Source organism: Pelobates fuscus, chromosome 5, assembly GCF_036172605.1.
Source record: "Pelobates fuscus isolate aPelFus1 chromosome 5, aPelFus1.pri, whole genome shotgun sequence".
NCBI classification, from domain to species: Eukaryota; Metazoa; Chordata; class Amphibia; order Anura; family Pelobatidae; genus Pelobates; species Pelobates fuscus.
The window spans coordinates 14427670-14451732 of NC_086321.1; the positions used below are offsets into that span (position 1 = coordinate 14427670).

Here is a 24063-nt window from a genome sequence, read left to right on the forward strand (position 1 = left end):
CAAATAGTGCAAAAGAAGGTTAAAACAAAGTACCAATTAATTTGCCATAATACATTATTCACTGTCATGTAGCTTTTATTATTGTAAAATTAGTTGGTGCTTCTTAAAAGACTACTATGGGCACCATAACCACTGTACCACAATGAAGATTATTGTCTGAGGAGGTCCTGGGCGCTGGCTTAACTGAAGTGGTAAAATGGTTAATGAACTGTTTTACCCCAAAGTCTTCAAGCCAGCACCAGATCGCTCTTCCCCTGTACAACTGCCTCAATGTCAGAGGCTCCATTAAGGAAATCTCAGACCAGGCTCCTCTCCTCTGACAAGCTGAGGGCGTCAGCTGACTCTCGCAGCCTATCCATAGCTCGTGAGTGAAAAAGATCGATACTGGCTTATCAGTGGTGCTGGTGTTTAATGCACAGTGTGAAATCGTCCACCTTGCAGGACGAGATTGTTAAACATGATGTGCCCAAACATGAACATGTAAATTATTTATATGTAGTATATAATTTATTTAAATGTTTTATTTTGTGTTTTACCCACCGTTGTCCTAGTAACTCTCTAACTTGCTTTATTCCGAAATGCTGTAGTCCTGATAAATGCAGTGAATCCCAGAAACTATTGTTTTCCATAATTCTATCACACCAATAAAGCCGACATTACAAGATTGTGCGACCCTGTTCCTTTACGTCGGCACTGACAATTCTAATGCTTCTAGTCCGCATCCATGACTGTAGCAGGTTCCATCAATTAACTCCCAAAACCGTAACCAGTAAAGGCAGTCAAGGGGAGGAAGGAAAGGTACCTTCACATTCACTTTTTGACAGCAATTTCATTTTCTAAGTTCACACCTAAGGAAAATGCCAGGAACACTCGAGCCGCAGTGTTACTTTGATTTATGAAGATTTATGCATTCAGCATAAAAATCTCAAACAAGCAAGATGCTAATTCCTTAACTAGCTGGACATTTACTGTTTTCTAACCCTTAACTACCTCCAGCAATCATAGTCGATGCCCCTTAATTAGACCCCTTTCCTTTCTTTTATCCTTTCCAGGCTCTTTTCCACCTCAGCAATCGAGACAATACATTTGCTTAGCAGGCTGCTCTCCTAAGTGTTCTTTTGCATGTAAATTAATCTTAATTCAGTTTACACTGTCATGCTGAGTGGTACAAATTGCCTATAACAATAAAACCACACGAGTTAAAATGTGAAGGGGCTGCCGAGGCATATTCAGTGTGTGCCTTTCTGGGTACAATGTTGGTTTTCTTTAGGCCAATACATTAGTTGACAATAATGAATTTCCTTTTCTGAAAAGCATGGTAAAGTTGATTTTTTTAATTTTGCCTCAATGGAGCAGTAGCCTGCCTTTTATAGAACAAGTTAGACAAACCATTAATGACGAGAGTGTTAAGGTTAAGTATGGAGCGATGTATTCACTTGTATGAGTGCTATCTATCGTTCCATTTTCAGAAGCCTGACAAACGTACTAGCTGTGTACAGAATTTCCGTTAATTACATGCAGCAGGAAACAAGCTTTTAACATAAACATAGCTGCTTTCATTTATTCCGCATTCTCTCTTCAATAGAGCTTAATGGAGAAGGTTTAAGTCCTAAATGAGTATACGCATCTCCCAACAGCGCTGGGTCAGACTGCACTCTCCGTTTAAAAGCGGTTATAGACCATATCCGTTTTTGTTTTTTGTTGTTCTTATTTATAGATTTGGCCCTTAAACTGCAGTTAAACAATCTAAAGCATCTTGTACGGTTATACAATTTAAATGCGGTAAGGTGATGTGCGCTAGTAACTTAATGTTTTGGGGGGGTTGGGTGGGGGGGCTTTCCCCAAAATAGCTCTAATTTAGTTTATTAACCCTTTAACCTGTGAAGTGTAGAATCCTTTTCTTACCTGTTTGGAAGTGACCATGCACCCAACACCTAAATGCGTAGGACAAATAAAGATAAACAAAAAGTTTAGTGCAGGATAATATTACTACATTTTCTTCCAATCAAAGCGCAGTACAAATGTTAATTACATTTTAAAAAGTTACATTTACTATTGTGTCACACCCATGAGGTTATAGTAACTTTATGACACGTTCATATGTATTACGGATACCAAGTAACTCCTTGTAATGGATTCCCTCCACCTGAGTATATCCGCTGTAGTTCTCCCAAATCCCAAGCCGTGATTAAAGCTCTCAGCTACCCGAACATCAGCCAAGACTTGTTTATTATGGCTCAGTGGCCAGCTTACATACACAGAGGGTCTCCGGCAGTAACATAGGAAACCACTCCTACAACCCGCCCAGGACACTCCCGCCCAGGATTCTCTGTGTCTGGGAGATAATTTAGTGTACATTGCTTAAGCTACTCCCAGGCAGTAGAGTTACAAAATATAAAACATATTAAAAATACATACAACCCATATAGGAACCCCCACAAATATTATATCCCCAGATAGCCTGTATCTGAGCGCCTAAGTTGTCCAAATAGCACTCAGATCCCACGAACACAGCCGAATCGCCACCGGGGTAAAGTTTTGACCGCACACGTGGCGTCTGCCCAAATTAGTTCCAGAGAAATGGTGGTAGCGGTCGGTCAATTTCAGGAGTTCCATATGAACAAACTGTTGAACAGTTTTCCTGGCTCATAGGTAGCGATTGTTCGCCGTGTTCGTGCGAACAATCCTACCTAACAGCCCTCTCCTGGCTTGTCGTGGAAAGAAGCAGGCATTCGTGTGATTTTTACCAGTGTTCGTGAGGTTGAGTATCTGACTTATAGTTCCAGACACTCGCCGATCTAGTCCCACTGCCTGCGTTCGTGCGACAAGATGGCTGCGGTTTTCTTTAGCGCGTGTTGTTCGGTTATACGAGCGGCGGCCACACAGGGAGAGCACTTAAGTCTGTGGTTTCTTTGTAGTTAATGAGCCAGGGGGTGGTCGGTTTCCGGTAGATTTTAACTGCTGAACTGGGGAAATGTATTTCTGTTCTGGAAACTATATACCAGAAACCAGTAGGGAAACGTCTTGCGGACAGAAGGGAAAAGGAGGAGTTTGGCACAAGGTATATGGCCCATAGTCGGTGGGCAGGAGGCCAGCTTTCCAGGAGTTTGTGGTAAAAGTCCAGGGTAAGGAGCATTTGTCACACTCCTTTACTGAAAAACTAAAGTACTTAACTTACATGAACTTTTCCCAGCACAAAGAAATATATTGGAAATGCCTTCAGCAGTATGAGAACTGAACAGTAAGCGTGATCTGGTTGTCTTCAAACCATCAAACCACTCCAATTATTTATTTTTTTGTTTTGAGTGGGGAGGGGGGGGGGGTGAGGTGGGAACGTAGATTATAACAAACAATGTTAATCTTTTAACCAACATTCAAGTAGGGGAGCATTTGGGAAATAGTGATCACAATATGGTCACTTTTGAAATAAACTCAAAAAAGCAAAAGCACGTGGGGTATATTAAAACGTATAATTTTAAAAAAGCCAATTTTAATAAGATTAGGGCAGCTCTACAACATATCGATTGGCATAAACTCCTTAGTGATAAAAACACTGAGGATAAATGGGAACTATTCAAACAAATATTAGAAAGGTACATTTCACAGTATGTACCATTGGGTAATAAATATAAAAGAAACAAATTAAAACCAATGTAGCTTAGTAGAGAAGTAAAACAAGATATTAAAAATAAGGAAAGGGCTTTTAAAGCATTTAAATCGGCCAAATCAGAGGCATCCTATATAAGATATAAGGAAGCCAATAATACTTGCAAAAAGGCAATTAAAGTGGCTAAACTAGAAAATGAGAAATTGATAGCCAAAGAATGCAAAACCAACCCCAAACATTTTTTCCAAGTACATTAATTCTAAAAAAACAAAAAATGAAAGTGTAGGTACACTGAAAACAGAGATGGGTCTGTTAGTCAATGAAGACCAGGAAAAGGCAGAAATTTTAAATAACTTTTTTTCTTCAGTATTTATTAATGAGGACCTTATGGCAAGAGATATGCAAATGATTGCTGCAACAAACTTGCAGATAACTTGTGATTGGATAACTCGAGGTGCTACAGCTATTAAAGAAAATTAATGTAAATAAATAAGCTCCGGAGCCTGACGGTATCCACCCACGAGTACTTAAGGAGCTAAGTGGGGAAATAAGTGAACCTCTGTATTTAATTTTTCAAGATTCTTTTGTTTCAGGTATTGTACCGGAGGATTGGAGGAAGGCAGATGTTGTTCCTATATTTAAAAAGGGTTCAAAATCCTTGCCTAGAAATTATAGACCTTTGAGCTTAAAGGGACACTCCAGGCACCCAGACCACTTCTGCTCATTGGAGTGGTCTGGGTGCCAACTCCCACTACCCTTAACCCTGCAAGTGTAATTATTGCAGTTTTTTTTAAACTCCCCTAGTGGCTGTCTATTAGTGGCTGTCTATGCAGGTTTTATGTGCTAGAGCGTCGCTGGACGTCCTCACGCTGTGTGAGGACCTCCAGCGTCGCTCTATTCCCCATAGGGAAGCATTGAAATTCATTTTCAATGCTTTCCTATGGGGTGCGCTAATGCGCATGCGCGGCATTGCCGCGCATGCGCATTAGGTCTCCTCGTCCGGCGGGCGAGATCAGTCTCGCCCACCGGCGGACGTAAGCAGCAGAAGGAGGAGCGGCGGGGGAGGAGCAGGCAGCGACGTGGGACCGGTCGCTGCCTCTGGTAAGTCACTGAAGGGGTTTTCACCCCTTCAGCAACTGGGGATTGGGGGGTGGGAGGGAGAGGGACCCTCCAGTGCCAGGAAAACGGATCGTTTTCCTGGCACTGGAGTTTCCCTTTAACTTCTGTGACTGGGAAATTATTTGAACGGCTATTAAGGGATAATATTCAGGAATTCATTGGGAAGAACTATTAGCAATAATCAGCATGGTTTTATGAAACATAGGTCATGTCAAACTAACCTAATAGCATTCTACGAAGAAGTAAGTAGAGATATAGATCAGGGTGTTGCAGTGGATGTGATCTACTTGGATTTTGCCAAGGCATTTGATACGGTTCCTCACAAAAGGTTAGTCTTCAAACTAAAAGAAATTGGTCTAGATGAATATTCTTGTTCTTGGGTAGAACATTGGCTTAAGGATAGAGTACAACGAGTTGTCATAAATGGTAAATTTTCAAGCTGGACAAAAGTAGTAAGTGGTGTCCCTCAGGGTTCTGTTTTGGGACCGCTTCTATTTAACATATTTATAAATGATCTTGAAATGGGCATTGAAAGCCATGTATCAGTGTTTGCAGATGACACAAAACTTTGTAAAGTAATAAAATGTGAGCAGGATATTGCCTTGCTGCAGAGGGATTTGGATAGATTGGGGGACTGGGCACTAAAATGGCAGATGAAATTAACGTAGAAAAATGCAAAGTTATGCACTTAGGGGTTAAGAATGCACAAGCAATTTACACCCTAAATGGTAGTGAACTAGGGATAACCACACACGAGAAGGATTTGGGAATTGTTATAGACAATAAATTAGGTAGCAATATGCAATGTCAATCTGCCGTTGCTAAGGCCAGTAAGGTTTTGTCATGTATAAATAGGGGCATAAATTCTCGAGATGAAAATATAATTTTGCCTCTTTATAAATCGCTGGTAAGACCACACCTTGAATATGCTGTGCAATTTTGGGCACCTGTTCTAAAGAAAGATATCATGGCACTAGAAAAAGTGCAGAGACGAGCTACAAATTTGATAAAAGGAATGGAGCATTTTAGTTATGAAGAAAGGTTAAAAAATGTAAATCTCTTTAGTTTGGAAAAAACGGCGCCTGAGAGGGGATATGATAACATTATACAAATATATTTGGGGCCAGTACAAACCATTATCTGGAAATCTATTCATAAACAGGGCTATACATAGGACACGAGGTCACACATTTAGGCTTGAAGAAAGGAGATTTCATCTAAGGCAAAGAAAAGTTGTTTTTTTTTACAGTAAGAGCAATAAGGATATGAATTCATTGCCTGAAGAGGTGGTTTTGTCAGTCTATACAGATGTTTAAACTGCAGTTGGATAAATACTTGCAAAAACATAACATACAGGGATATCATTTCTAATTAGTGGGGTAACAGCTGCTTGATCCAAGGAGACATCTGACTGCTATTTTGGGGTCAAGAAGGAATTTTTTTTCCTAGCTTGTTGCAAAATTGGAAGCGCTTCAGACTGGGTTTTTTGCCTTCTTTTGGATCAACAGCAAAAGCATATGTGAAGAAGGCTGAACTTGATGGACGCAAGTCTCTTTTCAGCTATGTAACTATGTAACTACAGATGACCACACTTTGTAATGGAGGTGATCTGGCTGTTGAGGACTATCAAGGTAGATCACCGCTTCCATTTCGAGATGCTGTAATTTTGCAGAGTAATTTGTAATCCTATATGCTACAACATATCAAATAACATTTTCCTTATAATCCCCCCTTTAAGATTGTGTTAGATTGTTGCCAGTGAAACTTTCTAAACTAATAATCATAGATTGACCTGGTGATCCAGCTGTATTGGAAACGATTTGTCTGGTTAATTTTAGCAAAATAAAGAACGATCTGTAAGAAAATATGCAAAATGTGACTGTCCCTAAATTTCATCACGCTCGTCTAGCACGATTTTATGTTTATATTCATGTATGTATAGATACACGACGTTACTCTTTATCAGTTTTCTTAATATATTTTAAAACACAAAAAAAAATACGGTTTTATGAATGTGTATATGATTTTATGGAACATTTGCTTATATTTTATGGGGAAAATAAAAATATCTCCGTTAAGATTTTTGCACAGTAGTAAATTCTATAGGTGTTTTTATTATATTTTAACAGCCGCTTTTTCTCTGAAAAAGGATTGATAGAGTTTGGAAGACAGTTTGCTCGATATTTGTCACACTAGTGTGTTTATCTTTCTCGTATTTCCATTTTAATACACAAACTTCCTAAGATTTATCACTTACAAATTGGCAAAATAAGTGTTTTTTACTCCCAATATTTTACAGCGCTGCTTTTAAAACTGAAACTTAAATATAACTGAAGTATAAATTGTAACAACTTGAGTTTTCTGCAAGTTTAAGTGCAGCTGTTGTATAGGACATACAACTTATTCTATACATTGTGTGGGCCAAAGTGCTCGTAAACATACATTAATACGTCAATATTGAAAGAATTATTATTTTTTTTTTTTTTAATCATCCTTGCTCTTTACTTATGTGCTATTGGCATACCAGTAACCTCTTTAGCCATGGAGACCACACGGAGAGGGCACATGCAGCCACAGTGCACACTCCAAAATGGAGACGCACCCCATAGCTCCAAGCAGGCGACCACTGGGAGCTTGGTGACGTCTCTTTCCTCATATGGATCTTTGGTGGCAGTCACAGAGTTACTCTGTCTGTTCAGAAAGTCCGTATTGGGAAAGCATCATTCACAGTTTAAATAAGTTAACCTTTTAGTTTAAATATTTGCTGGTGATCTCTCCTGTCCAACATGGTCACGTTAATGCCGTCAAGCCGCTTACTGCAGTATTTATAAATACTTTAATAGCAAGGTATAGCTTCCATGTTTCACATGCGCAGTTCAGCTGGTGCTAAATGAGTTGGAAACGTAAGACCTGACCAGCACTTTTAATGCCCAGATTGTACAGCTTACCACTGATCACATCCTGGTATTCTGCTTAGCCTCCGGTCTTAGGGTTGTGAAGTCATTGTTATTATAGAGACTATTAACAATTCTGCATGTTGTCAGACAGGATCTCAGCATTATCAAGAAGTGATGTGGTACCAGTGCGGGAATCCTTGGCGTGCCCTTTAAAGGGCCCTTCACTGCCAAAATGGAAACATTGAAAGAAATCGCTGTTTAGTAGATATCACCCCAATAAAACATGCATACATTTAATTATGCTTTTTTCAATGGGGTCTATTTAAAACCGCTTGCAAGAGCTGCAGAACTCTTGTCTCTCCTCTTACCTCAGCCCAGCCTTTCTGGACAGGAAGCTTAGATGGAGTCCCTGGTTGCAGCAAATTGAGCTGAGAATTTTCTACAAATAATGTTATATTTCATATCTCTCAAATGCATATTTAACATAATCATGAGGCAAAATATTGTCTCTGTAGTTTTAGTTTTTAGTTAGATGATTATTATAATATTTAAGTATATAGTATTTTATAATTGTTTAGGAGTCAGTCCTTATTTTTTTGACAAATCCCTCTGCCTCTCTGTTCTGTGCTAATGTCCCTCATGGCTGAGAGCCCTATATTGTTGAGTCAGAGTGTATAACTGAGCTTCACAGCAATAAAACTCTCATTGTTTCCTCAGTCTACAATACATTTGTTTAGAAATCAGTCTGTGTGACGATGATATCTTGATCCTACTCTAAATTACATTTTCAGTTCGATAAATGGTTATCAGTAGGTCATAAAGTCACCTAAAATGCCATAAAATAGCCCCCCTCTCCAGCAGAGCTGTATTGATAACTGAAATGTTATGAGATTTGACCAATCCCTCACATAAAAAAAGATTTATGGCACTAACATGATGTGCAGAGGCAAATGTTACCTGTGTTGTCAAATGTGCTATCATTTCCCTTAGATGGTACACACGGTTATACTAGCATATTGGACCAAGATAACCCCAGTCATTGCGCAGGGTTATAAAAGAACACCGTCTCTCAACACTAATTTCTCTTCTATACAACTCGTACATCTAAACAAATAGCGGTTACGCCATGACTTAAATAAAAATAACCATCTATTCCAAGGGCTTCCAGCGTTTCCTGCAATGTACAGAAGAGGACTGACGTAGTAGGCTTTTAGCTTTTAAGATGTAACTCATGTTTTGTCTCGTTGTGTGCAAACATCCAAACTCTGGATAGATTTCTAGTCTCTTATTATTATATACAATATTGGATCATTTTTTTTTCTGGTAATAAAAATAAGAACCTGACTGGTTTATTCACTAAACTCCCAATTGCAGAGATTTGACAACTGATTAGAACATTTTAGACCAAAAAGGGAAAACCCCCATCTCCAACTCTTTCTCCAACACAATTACTTGGCCGAAAAGGTTCTACTTTAATATAATTCCTCCGCAATACCGCGCTTAGTGGATAACTATCAGTCATGGAGAGGAACTGATATAAACTGTGTGACAAACACAATGTTTCCCCAAAAATAAGACACCCCCAGAAAATAAGCCCTAACTTAATTTCAGGGGGATGCTTGTAATATAAGCCCTATCCCCAAATGAAGCCCTTGTTCGCTAATCTATGTTTGTGGAAGTATCCCCGAACTTAGATTTGTGGGATTCCATTCGCTAGTAAGCTAATCTATGTTCAGAAAAGTTTCTTCGAACATAGATATGCGGGATTCCATGTTCAGGGGAAATACACCAAACGTAGACCTACATTCTAGCTCATGCTTGCTACTGTTTTTCCACGAAGACTTCCCCCGAAAGTAAGCCTCAGTGCATTTTTCAGGGGAAAAATTTATATATGACCCTATCTTATTTTCAGGGAAGACGGTATAACCAAACCAGCACATATTTCATATACACAGTGCCTGCCTCCCTTTTATGGATTAATTAGCCTTCAGTCATGTGAAAGGAGAGACACAGATTGCCATAATAACAAGAATGCCACTTAAAAATCTTTGTTAAATGTGTGTGTGTATAAATGGGCCACCGTATCTTCCTTTGATTAGTCGTTTTATCACATGGTTGTCTATACATTAAATGATGATACTAAGGTTGCTGAACGATATACCTGCAATGCAATCTGATACTGGTTGGTAGAAATGGCTCTGGTTAATAAATTGTATTTAAAGGGACACTCCGGGCAGCAGCCTGACGGTCCATATAATAAGTGGAACTTTGATATGGTCTCATGCTGTGTTCTCTCCACATTCAAATCTCTTTAGCTTGATTTTGGGAAAACAAAGCTTTCTAACTTTCCCATAGCCACACCTCTGTCTTTCACAAAAGTTCCTGATTGAAAGTGTTATCAACCAATGAGAGATCTAAAAAGACTTTGCCCCACAGCCAGATCCGGTCCTCTTCGTATTCCATTTCTGTTAAGCCATGCAGACAATAAGAGTCAGGTCAGTAGCTCATCACAAACTGATCTTCCATTGATTGAGCTACCATGAGTATTTACAACTAAGAAGATATTTTGTGAAAAGGGGAGCTGCGGGTAACGGAGCAGAATTCTGAAAAACTATATTCAAAGTTCCTTGTTCGCTATTAAATTGTTTTTTATATTAAATACATTACGAGAATATATTACAGAGAGCTTTTTAAGATCAGTGTAAATCAGTTTCGTGTTTTTTTTTTATACTTTATTTAAATTGTTCTGGTATACATTTTTTGGAAGCCAGAGTCAATTTTCAATGGGAGGCCAAAATAAGTGGATGACTTTGGCTACTGTAGCTTACAATTTGAAATTTATGGTCGTGTTCACAAGTTTTGCTTAAATAATGTAAACTGCCAAATATGGTCTGCTAATTAATCCAGAAACGGCCCTTTTAGGCATGTACCCACAAACTATCCTCGGGTGGATGGTTTGTTTTCTAAGCAATAAATCTGTAGCTACCAAGGTGCGTAATTAGAAGGGATCTTTTTTCTTTCATTCTTAGGTTTTTGGTTTTTCCTTTATTCAATATACTTTGATTTGATGCAAGAACGCTTGTAAAAAAAAAAAAAAATACATGTTTAAAAAAAAAATTATAGGCTGGGAAAAGAAAAAATGGGTAGAATTTAGACTTGTAATTATGCAGATTATTGGTCGTTGTACTCATGAGTCTGACCTTTGTTTCATTGTTTCTTCTCTGGTCTTGGAATATATTAGTGATATATAACAACATGGTGGCAACCAAACCAATAAAAAGGTATATTTTGAAGAAAAAAGATATTGAATTCCCAGTAGTGTTAGACACATCTGGGTTACCATGCCGAGCCATCAATAGTCATAGATAATAAGCTGAATGAAAACTTACGGGAAAATGCTTTTTTATTTTTTAAACCGACAATTCTTTTTTGTGACATTTGTGTTGTTTCTCCTTGTTACCTTGCAGGAAAGCTCGCCGGTATGAATGAAACGTCCACTGCGATCACCGTATCCCCTCACAATTCAACACCGCAGGCTTTAGTCCAGAGATTTGTAACGGCTGCAAACCTGGGGGTCGTTGCTTCTGGTCAGAATAACGTACACAGGTAAGTGATGGGAATGGTTATTGTTGTTGTTTTCCTATAAATATTCTGCACTAAAACAATCATCCACAAACTGCAATATATATGTTCTCTTTACTTCTTTTAGAAATGAATGTAATAAAATACTATAGAAGAGGAACTGCATTTAGTCTTCTAGTCCAGAGAACATGAGATAAAGACAATATATTTCTTCTGTTCTCTTTTTCAAAATAAATAAATAAATGTAAGGCAGATACTGAGCAAAACTTATTTCATGAACCAAACTTGTGTAATTTGTGCCATTTCTTTTGTAAGGATGACATCATACACTTTGTGTTTGAGTTATTGATTAATCTACTCCGATTTTGAGGTTATCCCTTGTGTGTTTTATTTCATGTTCGTTTATTGATCCTTTATCCGTGAGCTCACTTGTGTGACTTGTTCCTGACACTAACTAGTCTGCTTGCTTGGCATGGTAGTCTTATTCTAGGCAGGTCTATTAACTGGGTTTGTGTTTGTGGATGTAGATCTGGTGGGCTTGGAGTGAAGTCCTTGATGTCGCTCATTACTCCCTTACAGGTTGGCTTCAGTGCTATGGAGGTGTCATGTTGGAACCATTTCTAGTTCATTATTTTTCAGCTTTTTAATACAGCTTTTCCTGGTCTTAATGCTCCTGCTTTTCATTAAAAAAAAATGGAATCCAGTTCTATTTCTATTGTCTTTTTTTGTTTGTTTGTTTGTTTTGTTTTGTTTACACATTATTGGTCCAGTTTTGACTTCAGTTATAACTCAAGCGTTGCATTACATTATTTATTTAGTTTGTAACTCCAGCTTTTCATTACCTGTCTGCTCCAGTTTGGACTCCAGAATCTCCGTGTCTGACCATTGCGGTTTTATATCCACAGTTGGAATTCTAATATTAATCGCAGTCATTTCTAGGACCTTGCTGGCTGCCTGTCCTGTGTTGATCTCTCTTCTGAAGGTTGCTTTATAATTTAAAGTGTTTTTTTACATGAGGGGTTCTGAGGGTTAAGTTGCAGAATTTAAGGCTGCTATTTGCTCTCTCAAGCAGATTAAGTAAATGGTGTGGCACCTATTAACAGTCCATTAATACGAAATATAAAGACGCTGCCAATACTATCTAGGAATATATACAAAGTATCTGCCTTAGCAAATATTGAAACACAGGCTGACCACTTATTGGACCCACTAGCTTCCATATTAATAACTGAGCAAGCTTTAGACTGAAAACTGAGAACATTGCAAGTTTTATGTCGTAACAGACTCCACAAATGTTATACAAACAACTAGGAACTAAAATAGCTTTAAGGGGGCATTTAGAAATCGAAAAGAAATAATACAGTCAGGTATAAGAGTTACTCTCTGGAAGTATAGGGCACTCCAGATATGTTTTGTAATATGTATAAAGCAAATCTGATCAAAGGTGGAGTGCCACCAGCCGTGGGATGAATTGGGGCCACTGCGGCAGTCGTAAGTGGGAGCATTGTGGAGAAAAGCTTTGTAGGTCTGGGTCAAGAGTTGAATTATCCTTTTTTATGTAGTTTAATATCCTGAACCGATTTGCCCATACTTGTGTGAAGGAACAGATGAGCCCTAATAGCAGGTTGCAGTTTTAATTATTTGTGTGAAGTTATTAAAGTGACACCAATCCTTCCATTAAAGTGATCTATAACCGATGTGCGATTTAACTCACAGTCCTGTGATATCCTTCCCCTTGGCTAATCTAAGGAATATTTAATCAGAGAAGAATTGTGTTTTTGTGTGACCTCCCAGAGATAATACTTATATTTATTGTAATGATTATGCGGCAGTAGTAATTTGATGTCAATCCTTCTCCAACTTTGCCATGCCTTCGTTCTGTCACTGTCTTCCTCGAAAATAACCGTTTTATTTATTAATCTGGGAGGGGCGGGGTGGGGAATTCAATGCAAATCTGTCCCTTTTTCATGATTAGAATGTCTTTGAAGCCAGGAAATAAAAGTAGCTTTTTAATATTAAATAGTTTTTATGTGTTTAGGTTAAGATGGTTTCCCATAGATATTTTTACAGATTTGTAAAAATGTACAGACAGACAGGGCACTTTACCCTCTAGTAATCTTCCACACGGCTTCAATGAGTAAAGTCAAAATGTGAGCATTCATTTCTTTCAAAGTCCGTCGTCCGGTGTTAGTGGGATTCAGAGAGCAAAGATTCCAGTATATGTACACTTCTTTTTGGTGTAGGAGAAATCCACATGCATCACTTTAATGGGATAAACACACTATAGAAAGAAAAAGAAAAGCCACAATACACTTAAAGGAATACCCCAAAAATCAGCTGGGTATTGGGGTTTTTATTTATTTATTTCTATTGAAACCTTCAGTCATAAAGCCCAAGGGACTGTGACAGTCCATATTTTGGACCCTGTCCCTTTCTATCCTAATGTCCCTCTTTTCTAGGATTACAGAAATATTGAATGGGTTCCAAGTTAGATTTTTTTGCAATATTTCAGACAGGGTTCTTAAGTGTACCGGAGTTTACTATTCTTGTGCCCAGTGCTCAATATTGTTATTAATATCAATTATATAGCGCCAACGTATTCTGCTTTGCAATTATAAAGTGGGGCTATTTCACAACAAGTAATTTACATTTGGAATAGAACAGAGCCAAGAGTTGAAGGCCATGTACAAAGGAGCTTACAATCTATGGTAGAATAATTACTGCATTGAGCTGTACTGATCAGGGTTGGTTAGGTTCTATTTTAAAAGTCAATGTTACAACAGAAACAGAATTGGATTTTTCCATGTGGTCAACGTTACAAAAATATGTAACAACTGTCAAATACCTTGCTTTTATGGTATTACCTTTATATTGTAGTATCCCATCTATTTTAAAAGCCAGGTTGCTAAAGTACGATCTGAACGTGCGTAAATATATAAATATACACTTTAGTCTTTCCTAAAAACAGAATCCGTTATTTACACAATGGAGAATGCTTGTCTTTTACATCTTTAATGTTGTGATACATTCTCAATCCGTTGATTTAAGCAGAATCATTTTAACTATCAATCTTAGTATGGTGGGGGGGGAATAACAAAGCCTGATGAACACGTTTTTCTTTTTATGTCATGCACAATATTCCCTTCTAATGATTTGATTTTGAATGGATGAAGCTCTGCACATATTAGCCATGTAAATGGAGAGTTTTTAGGCGATGGTTTGCATCGGAGAACTGGCTGCATTCTTTTTTCTCACACTAGGTGTCAGCACTGCTATAACATCATGCTCACACAGCCTGCTTGCTGCGTATAGTGTGGATCTTTACAATGAACGCATTGTTTGTGATTGCATTTTTTTTTCTGGTGGTAAATTATTAATAATATTATATGTGATCAGTCGTAAAGCAAACCAGGGAAAATACTGATCATTTATCTTGAAAGTGCATATTTATACTGAATATTTATCTTAAACGTGTTTTTGTAAAAGCCATATCTGGCAATTTTTGATATTTGTTTTTGCCCAGTCTGTCCCATTTTGAATGTTAGCTATTTATTTATTCTTTACTATTTCCATGACTGTCTGTTAGTCACGTGGTCAGAATGCCGTCTTCCCTTTCATAATTGTGTCTGTTAGCACAACGGACATAATGATGCTGTATAAACTATTCGTAAGGAGAGGGACGCCTATAATTTCTATTTACTTCTAGAATAGGGGCAAGTATATTTTAAAAGATTATCATCCGTTAAATCTTCCTCGGTCAGAAATTAAAATCTATGGTTTAATCACCAAACCAAAAGTGAATATAACGGAGTGCGAGAATTAAAAAAATTCTGATTTCAGTTAACTACAATTTGCTGCTTAATGAAGAATATCCTTACTGAATAGAAATTGCACCTTTGTATGTAACTATTACAGTCTCCAGCGTAATGGCGTGCTAGCAGCCATCTTGTCTACCTGTGTATATAGCTATTACAGTCTCCAGCGTAATGGCGTGCTAGCAGCCATCTTGTCTACCTGTGTATATAGCTATTACAGTCTCCAGCGTAATGGCGTGCTAGCAGCCATCTTGTCTACCTGTGTATATAGCTATTACAGTCTCCAGCGTAATGGCGTGCTAGCAGCCATCTTGTCTACCTGTGTATATAGCGATTACAGTCCCCAGCGTAATGACGTGCTAGCAGCCATCTTGTCTACCTGTGTATATAGCTATTACAGTCTCCAGTGTAATGGCGTGCTAGCAGCCATCTTGTCTACCTGTGTATATAGCTATTACAGTCCCCAGCGTAATGGCATGCTAGCAGCCATCTTGTCTACCTGTGTATATAGCTATTACAGTCTCCAGCGTAATGACGTGCTAGCAGCCATCTTGTCTACCTGTGTATATAGCTATTACAGTCCCCAGCGTAATGACGTGCTAGCAGCCATCTTGTCTACCTGTGTATATAGCTATTACAGTCCCCAGCGTAATGGCGTGCTAGCAGCCATCTTGTCTACCTGTGTATATAGCTATTACAGTCTCCAGCGTAATGGCATGCTAGCAGCCATCTTGTCTACCTGTGTATATAGCTATTACAGTCCCCAGCGTAATGGCGTGCTAGCAGCCATCTTGTCTACCTGTGTATATAGCTATTACAGTCCCCAGCGTAATGGCGTGCTAGCAGCCATCTTGTCTACCTGTGTATATAGCTATTACAGTCTCCAGCGTAATGGCGTGCTAGCAGCCATCTTGTCTACCTGTGTATATAGCTATTACAGTCACCAGCGTAATGACGTGCTAGCAGCCATCTTGTCTACCTGTTTATATAGCTATTACAGTCACCAGCGTAATGACGTGCTAGCAGCCATCTTGTCTATCTGTGTATATAGCTATTACAGTATCCAGCGTAATGACGTGCTAGCAGCCATCTTGTCTACCGGTGTATATAGCTATTACAGTCTCCAGCGTAATGGCGTGCTAGCAGCCATCTTGTCTACCTGTGTATATAGCTATTACAGTCCCCAGCGTAATGGCGTGCTAGCAGCCATCTTGTCTACCTGTGTATATAGCTATTACAGTCTCCAGCGTAATGGCATGCTAGCAGCCATCTTGTCTACCTGTGTATATAGCTATTACAGTCCCCAGCGTAATGGCGTGCTAGCAGCCATCTTGTCTACCTGTGTATATAGCTATTACAGGCTCCAACGTAATGGCGTGCTAGCAGCCATCTTGTCTACCTGTGTATATAGCTATTACAGTATCCAGCTTAATGACGTGCTAGCAGCCATCTTGTCTACCTATGTATATAGCTATTACAGTATCCAGCTTAATGACGTGCTAGCAGCCATCTTTTCTAACCGTGTAACGTGTAATGCAGCAGTGGCAAGTCATTGACCGTCCCAATCTGTGTCCCACCTTTTCAGGTTATACAGAACCCTGGTTGGATGACATGCCATCTCAGAAGGGCATGCTTGCATACTGGCATGCTTCTTTTTGCATCAGGCTGTCATTGATTCATGACAACGCACTCCTTAATGGTTATATAAACAGAGTTATTCACTAACACGAATTTTAAACTCAAGGTAAAATTCTCTAGGTCAGATTTGATTCCAATTTGGCTACTTTTACCATGGCATTTTTACTTTACTGATTAACCCTTTAAGTATTTTTTTTTTCATGATTTACAATTGCCTTTAGAAAACAGTATGGCTGCTTCCACAATCTGCACTTGGTAACTGTGATTTGATTTTACAAGAAGAGTATTTTCTAAAGGTTATCACACCTAGCCTACAATTCTAATTATTGTGGGGGTTTGGGGATAATGTAATTGTCCTGATCACATACGCAGTTAATTAGCAGGCTGTTTTGCTTTGTGCTCCATGGCTGTGGTGGAAGGATGCTAACCTGTGTTTTCTTGTACATTTGTCAACTTTTTGGCTAATTATTTTTCTCCAGCTTAGGGCAGGGCACTGCCTCGCCTGATCGTCTTTCTTGCTAATAGGATTCTATCTGCTTCAGCAGGCAGTAATTGAAGGTTTCATGTTGGGAGAGAGACAGTTTCAGCAGTAGTTGGCTATTGTCACAGTGAGAGCAGGGAATTAGCATGAAAATAGACAAGTGCCCCCCAGGAGATACTCATAGTATAGATGATCCCATGTACTAACGCTGTGCGTTTCAACTTTTATCCCAGTCCCCCCTCAGTCTCTCTAACAAGCTCTACAATTCTACTTAAAGCACAAAGGGACTTATTCCTGACAATTCTCAAAAAAATAACAGTAACGCACTCAAAAGAACTTTATTCCTGACAAGCTGGTTGTGATATACTTACAGACAAATATAACCGAATATCATCAAGTGCATTAACCAAGGTCAATTATACAATAGAATACATAACATTTTTGTTTGTGTGTGTGTGTATATATAATCCAAATGTGCATTTTTTTTATATTATTGGTTCCAATCTAGGCACAGCAATAATGCAGGTTCTGTGTCCCATGTGGACAGGAGTTTGGAATAAAGTCCATGGGCTGATTGGTAAACATATTGTCCGTATGTTACATCCACTGCTCAATGCACTCATTTCTTTATAGATAATTAGGTGCAATTTCTCTAACCCCACTGGCTTTCATGCTTCCATGATATTCTGTACCCCAAATGAGCTCTTCTCAGTAATAATACTATTTTGGAACAGACTCTGCTTTGATTGTAAAGTTTCAGGCAATTTTTCAATGTTATGAGCAGTATGTATCTTTCGTGACAAACAATTCTTGGAGGGATTTGCTTATAAATAAATTATTTTCAATATCAAAAGACTTATATACAATGCTAAATGGATATCATAGGCATATATATATAGTGTGCTCTCTAGTTAAATATGCAATGTATTTTTACATATTTCTGTTTCAAAGACTGAATTAGTAGTTTTGGACATATCATTGTATAGAATAAGGGGAGCTGGTACAAAACACTGCACAATTATTTTAACATTTCTGAAAATGGATAGAATTACTTGGATAAAATGATAAGCCGAGGTATAAATGTTCTAATTAGTTTATGTATTTTTGCCCTCTATCTCGGCAGTTAGACTTAAGAAAATAATAGTTTGCTGTCTGTACAGCTCAGGCTTTCTTTCCTGTGTGTGGATGAGAATGCTGTCAGACTGAAATCATGATTTCACTGGTAAAATAACTGGCATGGCATGTCTCTCTAGCTGTCAGCCTGCTCCATCAGATTGTAATGTATCACAAAGCTGCTACATGTCTGTGTCTGTGTGTAAGTGCACAAACAAATAATAGTGTTACCTTTTAGTGGGAAAAGATACACAAACGCACGCACGTATGTAAATTTGTGCCCCATACACTCTTCATCTTGTATGTGTGAATGTTGAACATTGTATACAGGAATCACTGGTAACTTTCTAACTTGTCACAACTTTATTAATGTTTAGCTTGATACAGTGGAGACATGTTCTGGGCACGAGCCTGGCAGATGCTATGTGTTAACGCAGAGCTGGGCATTGGTCGCAAAACCCACGTATAAAATAACATCCTATTGCTAAGGAAACCGTCAGAAATGTGGGCAAGAAATCTAATTATGACAGTGCGGTTTCTTCTAATTAGCATATTTTGCAGGGTAGTCTTTCGAATCTGCTGTGTACGGGGAAATTGTAATTTTTTTTTAATTTTTCCCATATGTGTAAGAAATTACCGAAATCCATGCAGAGTCTTGTCACTGGGTTTTCATGCCTTACCTTTATGAAGACATTAGTGAAAAACACACAAAAAGTAGTTATTAAAATTGTTCAGCAGAAGGTGGCAATAAATCACACTTCATCCTCGAAAACATGGCTTCACTTGTGCAATGTGAAACCTGTGTTTAAAATACAAATGTCCAAGAAGTGTAAAAAAAAGCACTCTGTGCAATATTTATTCAAAGCGGCAAACTACTCCAAGTGTAGGATTGCGAACTTCAACCAAAGGGCTAATTGTGATTAATGCTGTCACAACATAGATAGAGTATAGTCAGTCTCTCCAGAGGTAGGGCACATACATGAATGATTTACCTCTCTCACCAACACATGTTTCATTTCTGTTGGGGATTTCAACCAAAACATCCCTCCACTGTCCTCCAAAATGTGTTCCTGTTCAAAACTGGACCGGGTTCCAGTGTCTTTAAGCCGTGCTGCAGTGTGATGTTTTAAACAAAATGAGGCAACACATTTAGTATTTTAATAAAAACATTTGTAAAAATCCATTCTTATATCTACCATTTTTTTTCGTAATTGTATTGTAGATGCACCCATTTAATTCATCTCAATGTATCTTTCCTGGTAAAATATTTTATAAATACATTTTGCAGAACACATATCATTAAAATATAAATATAGCTTTTGTTTAAGAAACCGTAATATTTAGTGTTAAATCTTTCTTATACGTTTTTTTATTTTTTTTTATTTTAGTGAATTATTTTTAATACCAGCCATTTAAGTTCTCCTGCAATTAGCATGCTGGTTAATAAATCTCACAGCTCTAATATAAATAGCATTCTAAATGTCAGTTCAAACATGTAATTGCTACCATTTTTTGTCCTATTGTAAGGATATAATCTATTGTTGGCAAAATACTGTATACATTGCTAAATAAGAATATCGAAGACAGCCAGTGGTAAGGTGCTTAAATAAATATTGATTTTTGTGCTTGTAAAATAAAAAGTATGGCAATTATTACATATAAGGTGGTTAACAAGATTGAAATGACTTGTTATGCTTTCCTAACCAGTGTAATGCGTTAAGAGGTTTTGATGTGATTAAAGGAAAATAAAAAATAAATTACTTTTCATTTAAAGAGAATCTGTTTCCTGCTTAAGTGGCTAATATTTTAATTAAGTCTGGTGTGAAGTTTTTTTGAGTATCTTTGATAAACTCCCTCTTTTATGTTGATGGTAATTAAAGAGATCCCTGCAGACCGCAGTATGTGCTGCGCCGGGCCCGTGCTAATTGTCCGCGATGAGACACTGACCAGTTGGTATGCTATTGAATAGCCTGCGCCGTGCTGTCAGTAGAGCAGTTGTATTTTTGTCCATTGTTGGCCGTTGTCAGGGCTAACTGAGTCCTATTGTGACTGGAGATGTTTCACAAATTGAGGCAGATGGCTCCGATTGAGACACGTGTCATTCAGAAAGGGGAGAGGGGACTGGCTTCCATAGTGGGGTCATCGCAGGTCATAGACCTGCTCCCATACTTGTTAGTGTTTTTGAAAGGGCCATGTGCAGCTCCCTCTTTGTTGTGAAGTTCGCAGGAGAGCGAGAGAGAGAGAGAGAAAAAAAAGAATGTCGTTCACTTTGCTGGGAAATAAAAGCTGCCGGCTCCTCATTCCTCACACAGTTCTTGCGATGCTTGCAGAATGAATTAGCGGGATTTACAGGACTTCATTGTACCTAAAATGGCTTTTCAGTCAATTGTAGGGCATAAAGGGACAGTTTTGCTTCTAATTGCATGTAATTAGGAGGAATGTTGTGTCTTGGAATTTGTACTCACGCCGCACCCTATATTTAATTTATTAGTTTTTAATTTGAGTGCGATCTCGAAGAGATCCAATATATGTACACTTTGGTTTACAGGCAGATGCCTCCATTTACATTTTTTTTTAAACATTACAATTTGTATAGTATTGTTTTATTGTTTTTATTAATATACAATAACTGGGGAATATCTGGTGCATATCTGCTTTATTATATATTTTTTTAAATAATATTATTATGGTTCTCTGCTTTGTCACTGTTTGTTCTCAATGTAACGTTGTTACTGCCTGTACATCTAAACAAAAGACACATGGCGGATTTACATGTAAAACGTAATGCTTGTCCAACAAAAGTTACCGAAAACAAAGCTCTTGTTTTGTGAAGTTTCGTTACATTTGTTGATCAGAAATAGATGAACATTTTGCTGCTGGGAGAAACAATGCTTTCTTTTATATTTACGAAGACTTTTTTCCTTTTTTTCCCCCCCACAGATTTGCAGCTAAAACTGTGCACAGCTCCTCCTTGGTGTTAGTCACAGTGGAGTTAAAGGAAAGCTCGACCGCACAGCTCATCATAAACACAGAGAAGACGGTGATTGGCTCTATTCTGCTGCGCGAGCTCAAGCCTGTCTTGTCCCAGGGGTAACCCAGCATACATCTGGACTTCTGAGTCTGGCACACAAGAAAGGAGCCTGGCACCTTCCACTGCTGCCCATCATTTATAATAATAGCCGTTCCGTCTGGCAGTAGCTGGGAGAATACTCTCTCCTGCTTCAGAATGCTGGTATCTATCACTTGCCATAGCTGAGCTCGCTAACTAAATTCATGTTTTACTGTCACTTATTCCTACATTTAGACCCATTTGCCATGGGTTACATTTTCTGTTGCTGTTTTAATAAAACATTGGGTTCGTATAAGTTATATTAAAGAAAACCAGATTTAGTGGTAACCAGGGGCTACAACTTTGGCATCATCATACCAACGAGTGACGCCATGTAACCCTTTCAGTAAGGGCCATTGAACACCCTCCCAAATACTGAACTGGAAATGGTGTTCGTTTTACGACCGAGAGTAACAGAAATCAGCCAAAATATTCTCACTATTCCAGTGTTTTCTGCGACGGGAATTCTCAATTGATTTCCTGATTTGTTTGAATCATTCTATTGTGTTCCTTATATTAAAGCAGACTTTTCAATAAATGTGTTTGTGATTGGCTTACTAGATTTTTTTTTTTATGTGTGTTTGTGTACAATCACTGTGGTGTTGTCATGTGCTGCTAAAAACTACCTGCGCATTTTTATATATATGTTTGAAGGCAAAAAACATACAAGGCATTTAATTCAAATCATGGAAATTCTACGCAAAGAGGTTACCAGTTACACAAAATACAAGAACGATTCTAAGAGACAGTATGGGGCTGTGTGCAAAATATCCGTTATTTTCATACCATCTAAAAATAGTACGAAATCAACAACTTAAAAATATATCTTAATGGAAGCAGGTGTATTTCAATGCTCGGTAGCTATTAATCAACAACGTTACAACATAGTATGTATACAAAGTATCTATATAAACATTCTCTCCTATTCATATGTCACTTTTTGCACTTTTCATGTGTGCCCCTGTTTAAAAGTCCATATTTTCGTTCCAATTAAATCTAAAAAAAAAGGCTGTCAAGCTCCTTTTATATATAAATATATTTAACCATTTTAAGTTCTATTCTTTAAGCTAGTAATTATTTGCAGTTAATAAGAGTATTGCAAATTAAATTGAATATTTGTAATTTGTTTTGACCTAACATTTTTGGTTCTCCACCATTGCCAGATTAAGGACTAAATCCCCACGTTTGTTGCATTTATTATTAAAAGAAAGTGTGGATATCAGTATAGTACTGTACAGCTGCTTAAACATCTGGTATAAGACCCTTATAAATGACAAACATCAGCCATTTGCACGTTTGTTGTAAACATACAGTTGCACCGACTGTTAAATGGTTTTTGGATTGTTGAGTAATATTATCCGATGAAATGCTAAATCCCATGTCCTGCGGTCTAGAATGAAACATTACATTTATTTATGTATTTTGCACGGATACCTTTTTAGGGATACTGTGTTAGAAAATCAGTATGTACATTGAAAAGTAATGTCAAATCCCAAAACGGCTAGCTGTAGATAAATCGTAAAATTGGATGGAGTCAAATGAGTTTAGGGCATGGTAGGGGGAGGTGAAGACACATAAGTTCAGGTGAGACGTGAGTATGGGTTTTAATTTTACGACTTTACGTAACTGGGGACTATATCAGTGAATTTTCAAAAATTCTAATAAATTTTAGGTCAATATTTCTGAATTTAAAGATATGTTTTCACTTCGGATATTACAGCCTATAATGTGAAATTCTTTTTACATACCCTTTTACCCTTTGAATTCCTGACAATTTACCTGTTGGCAAATATCCCTGTTATCAAGTGTAACATTTTTCTTTCAATAAATCTCCATTTCAAGGCATGGGATGGTGGGGCGATAAGACGAAAGAACAAGATAAGTTTTAGCTATTGATTACATATTAAACAGAGTGATCAATACCAACTTACTAGTGGATCAGCATGAAACAAATGCTAATTAATAAACTGGAGTTGGACTCAGCAAGTGACCTTTGACTACCTTTGTCTAGCTTGGCAAAATGTATTTGTCTTATTTTGGCTTCTTCCTAATGATTTTCCCAAAAGACCTAATGTTATTGGAAGTTGGAGAGTCAATTGTACTTCCAGAGACAGCACAATGTGGCTTGATTCAGGGCTATATCCTCTGAGTGCTCGTGTTTCCCAATAACGATACAATTACTGCAATTAGCAGTAAATCCACACATTTAACATTGACATATATGGTTGCCAATTCCTTATCTCAAAAATGATCTTTTATTAAATAAATAAATCTGGTTTGGAGATTTCCGGTGAGGGCCAAAGATAAGGTTCTTACTTGGTCTAGTTTCCAATATATCACGCCAAATTCAACCCATGCAAAACATACTTTTATTGTGTGTTTGTGTTAATAAGCAGACTTGCCATTATGAGTTAATTTCTCATTTCTACTACATTGACCACTATGCACTGCGGTCAAAATGTAAAATTTGCAGCGTTTGTTCACAGTGTGCGGCCTGCAGCGTTTGTTCAGTGTGCGGCCTGCAGCGTTTGTTCACAGTGTGCGGCCTGCAGCGTTTGTTCACAGTGTGCGGCCTGCAGCGTTTGTTCACAGTGTGCGGCCTGCAGCGTTTGTTCACAGTGTGCGGCCTGCAGCGTTTGTTCACAGTGTGCGGCATGCAGCGTTTGTTCACAGTGTGCGGCATGCAGCGTTTGTTCACAGTG

The 24063-nt window shown here is 38.1% G+C and overlaps 1 protein-coding gene across 3 annotated transcripts in view; it reads left to right on the top strand.

Moving 5' to 3' along the window:
• Nucleotides 1-21899, top strand: part of AP3B1 (adaptor related protein complex 3 subunit beta 1) — a 206838-nt gene extending 184939 nt beyond the window's left edge. For all 3 annotated transcript variants that reach the window (XM_063453597.1, XM_063453598.1, XM_063453596.1), the window contains exons 26-27: nt 11091-11229; nt 21193-21899. In XM_063453597.1, the coding sequence (XP_063309667.1) occupies nt 11091-11229; nt 21193-21346 (293 nt within the window). In that variant the 3' untranslated portion in view covers nt 21347-21899. The remainder of the gene's footprint in view (nt 1-11090; nt 11230-21192) is intronic.
• Nucleotides 21900-24063: the final 2164 nt, after the last annotated feature.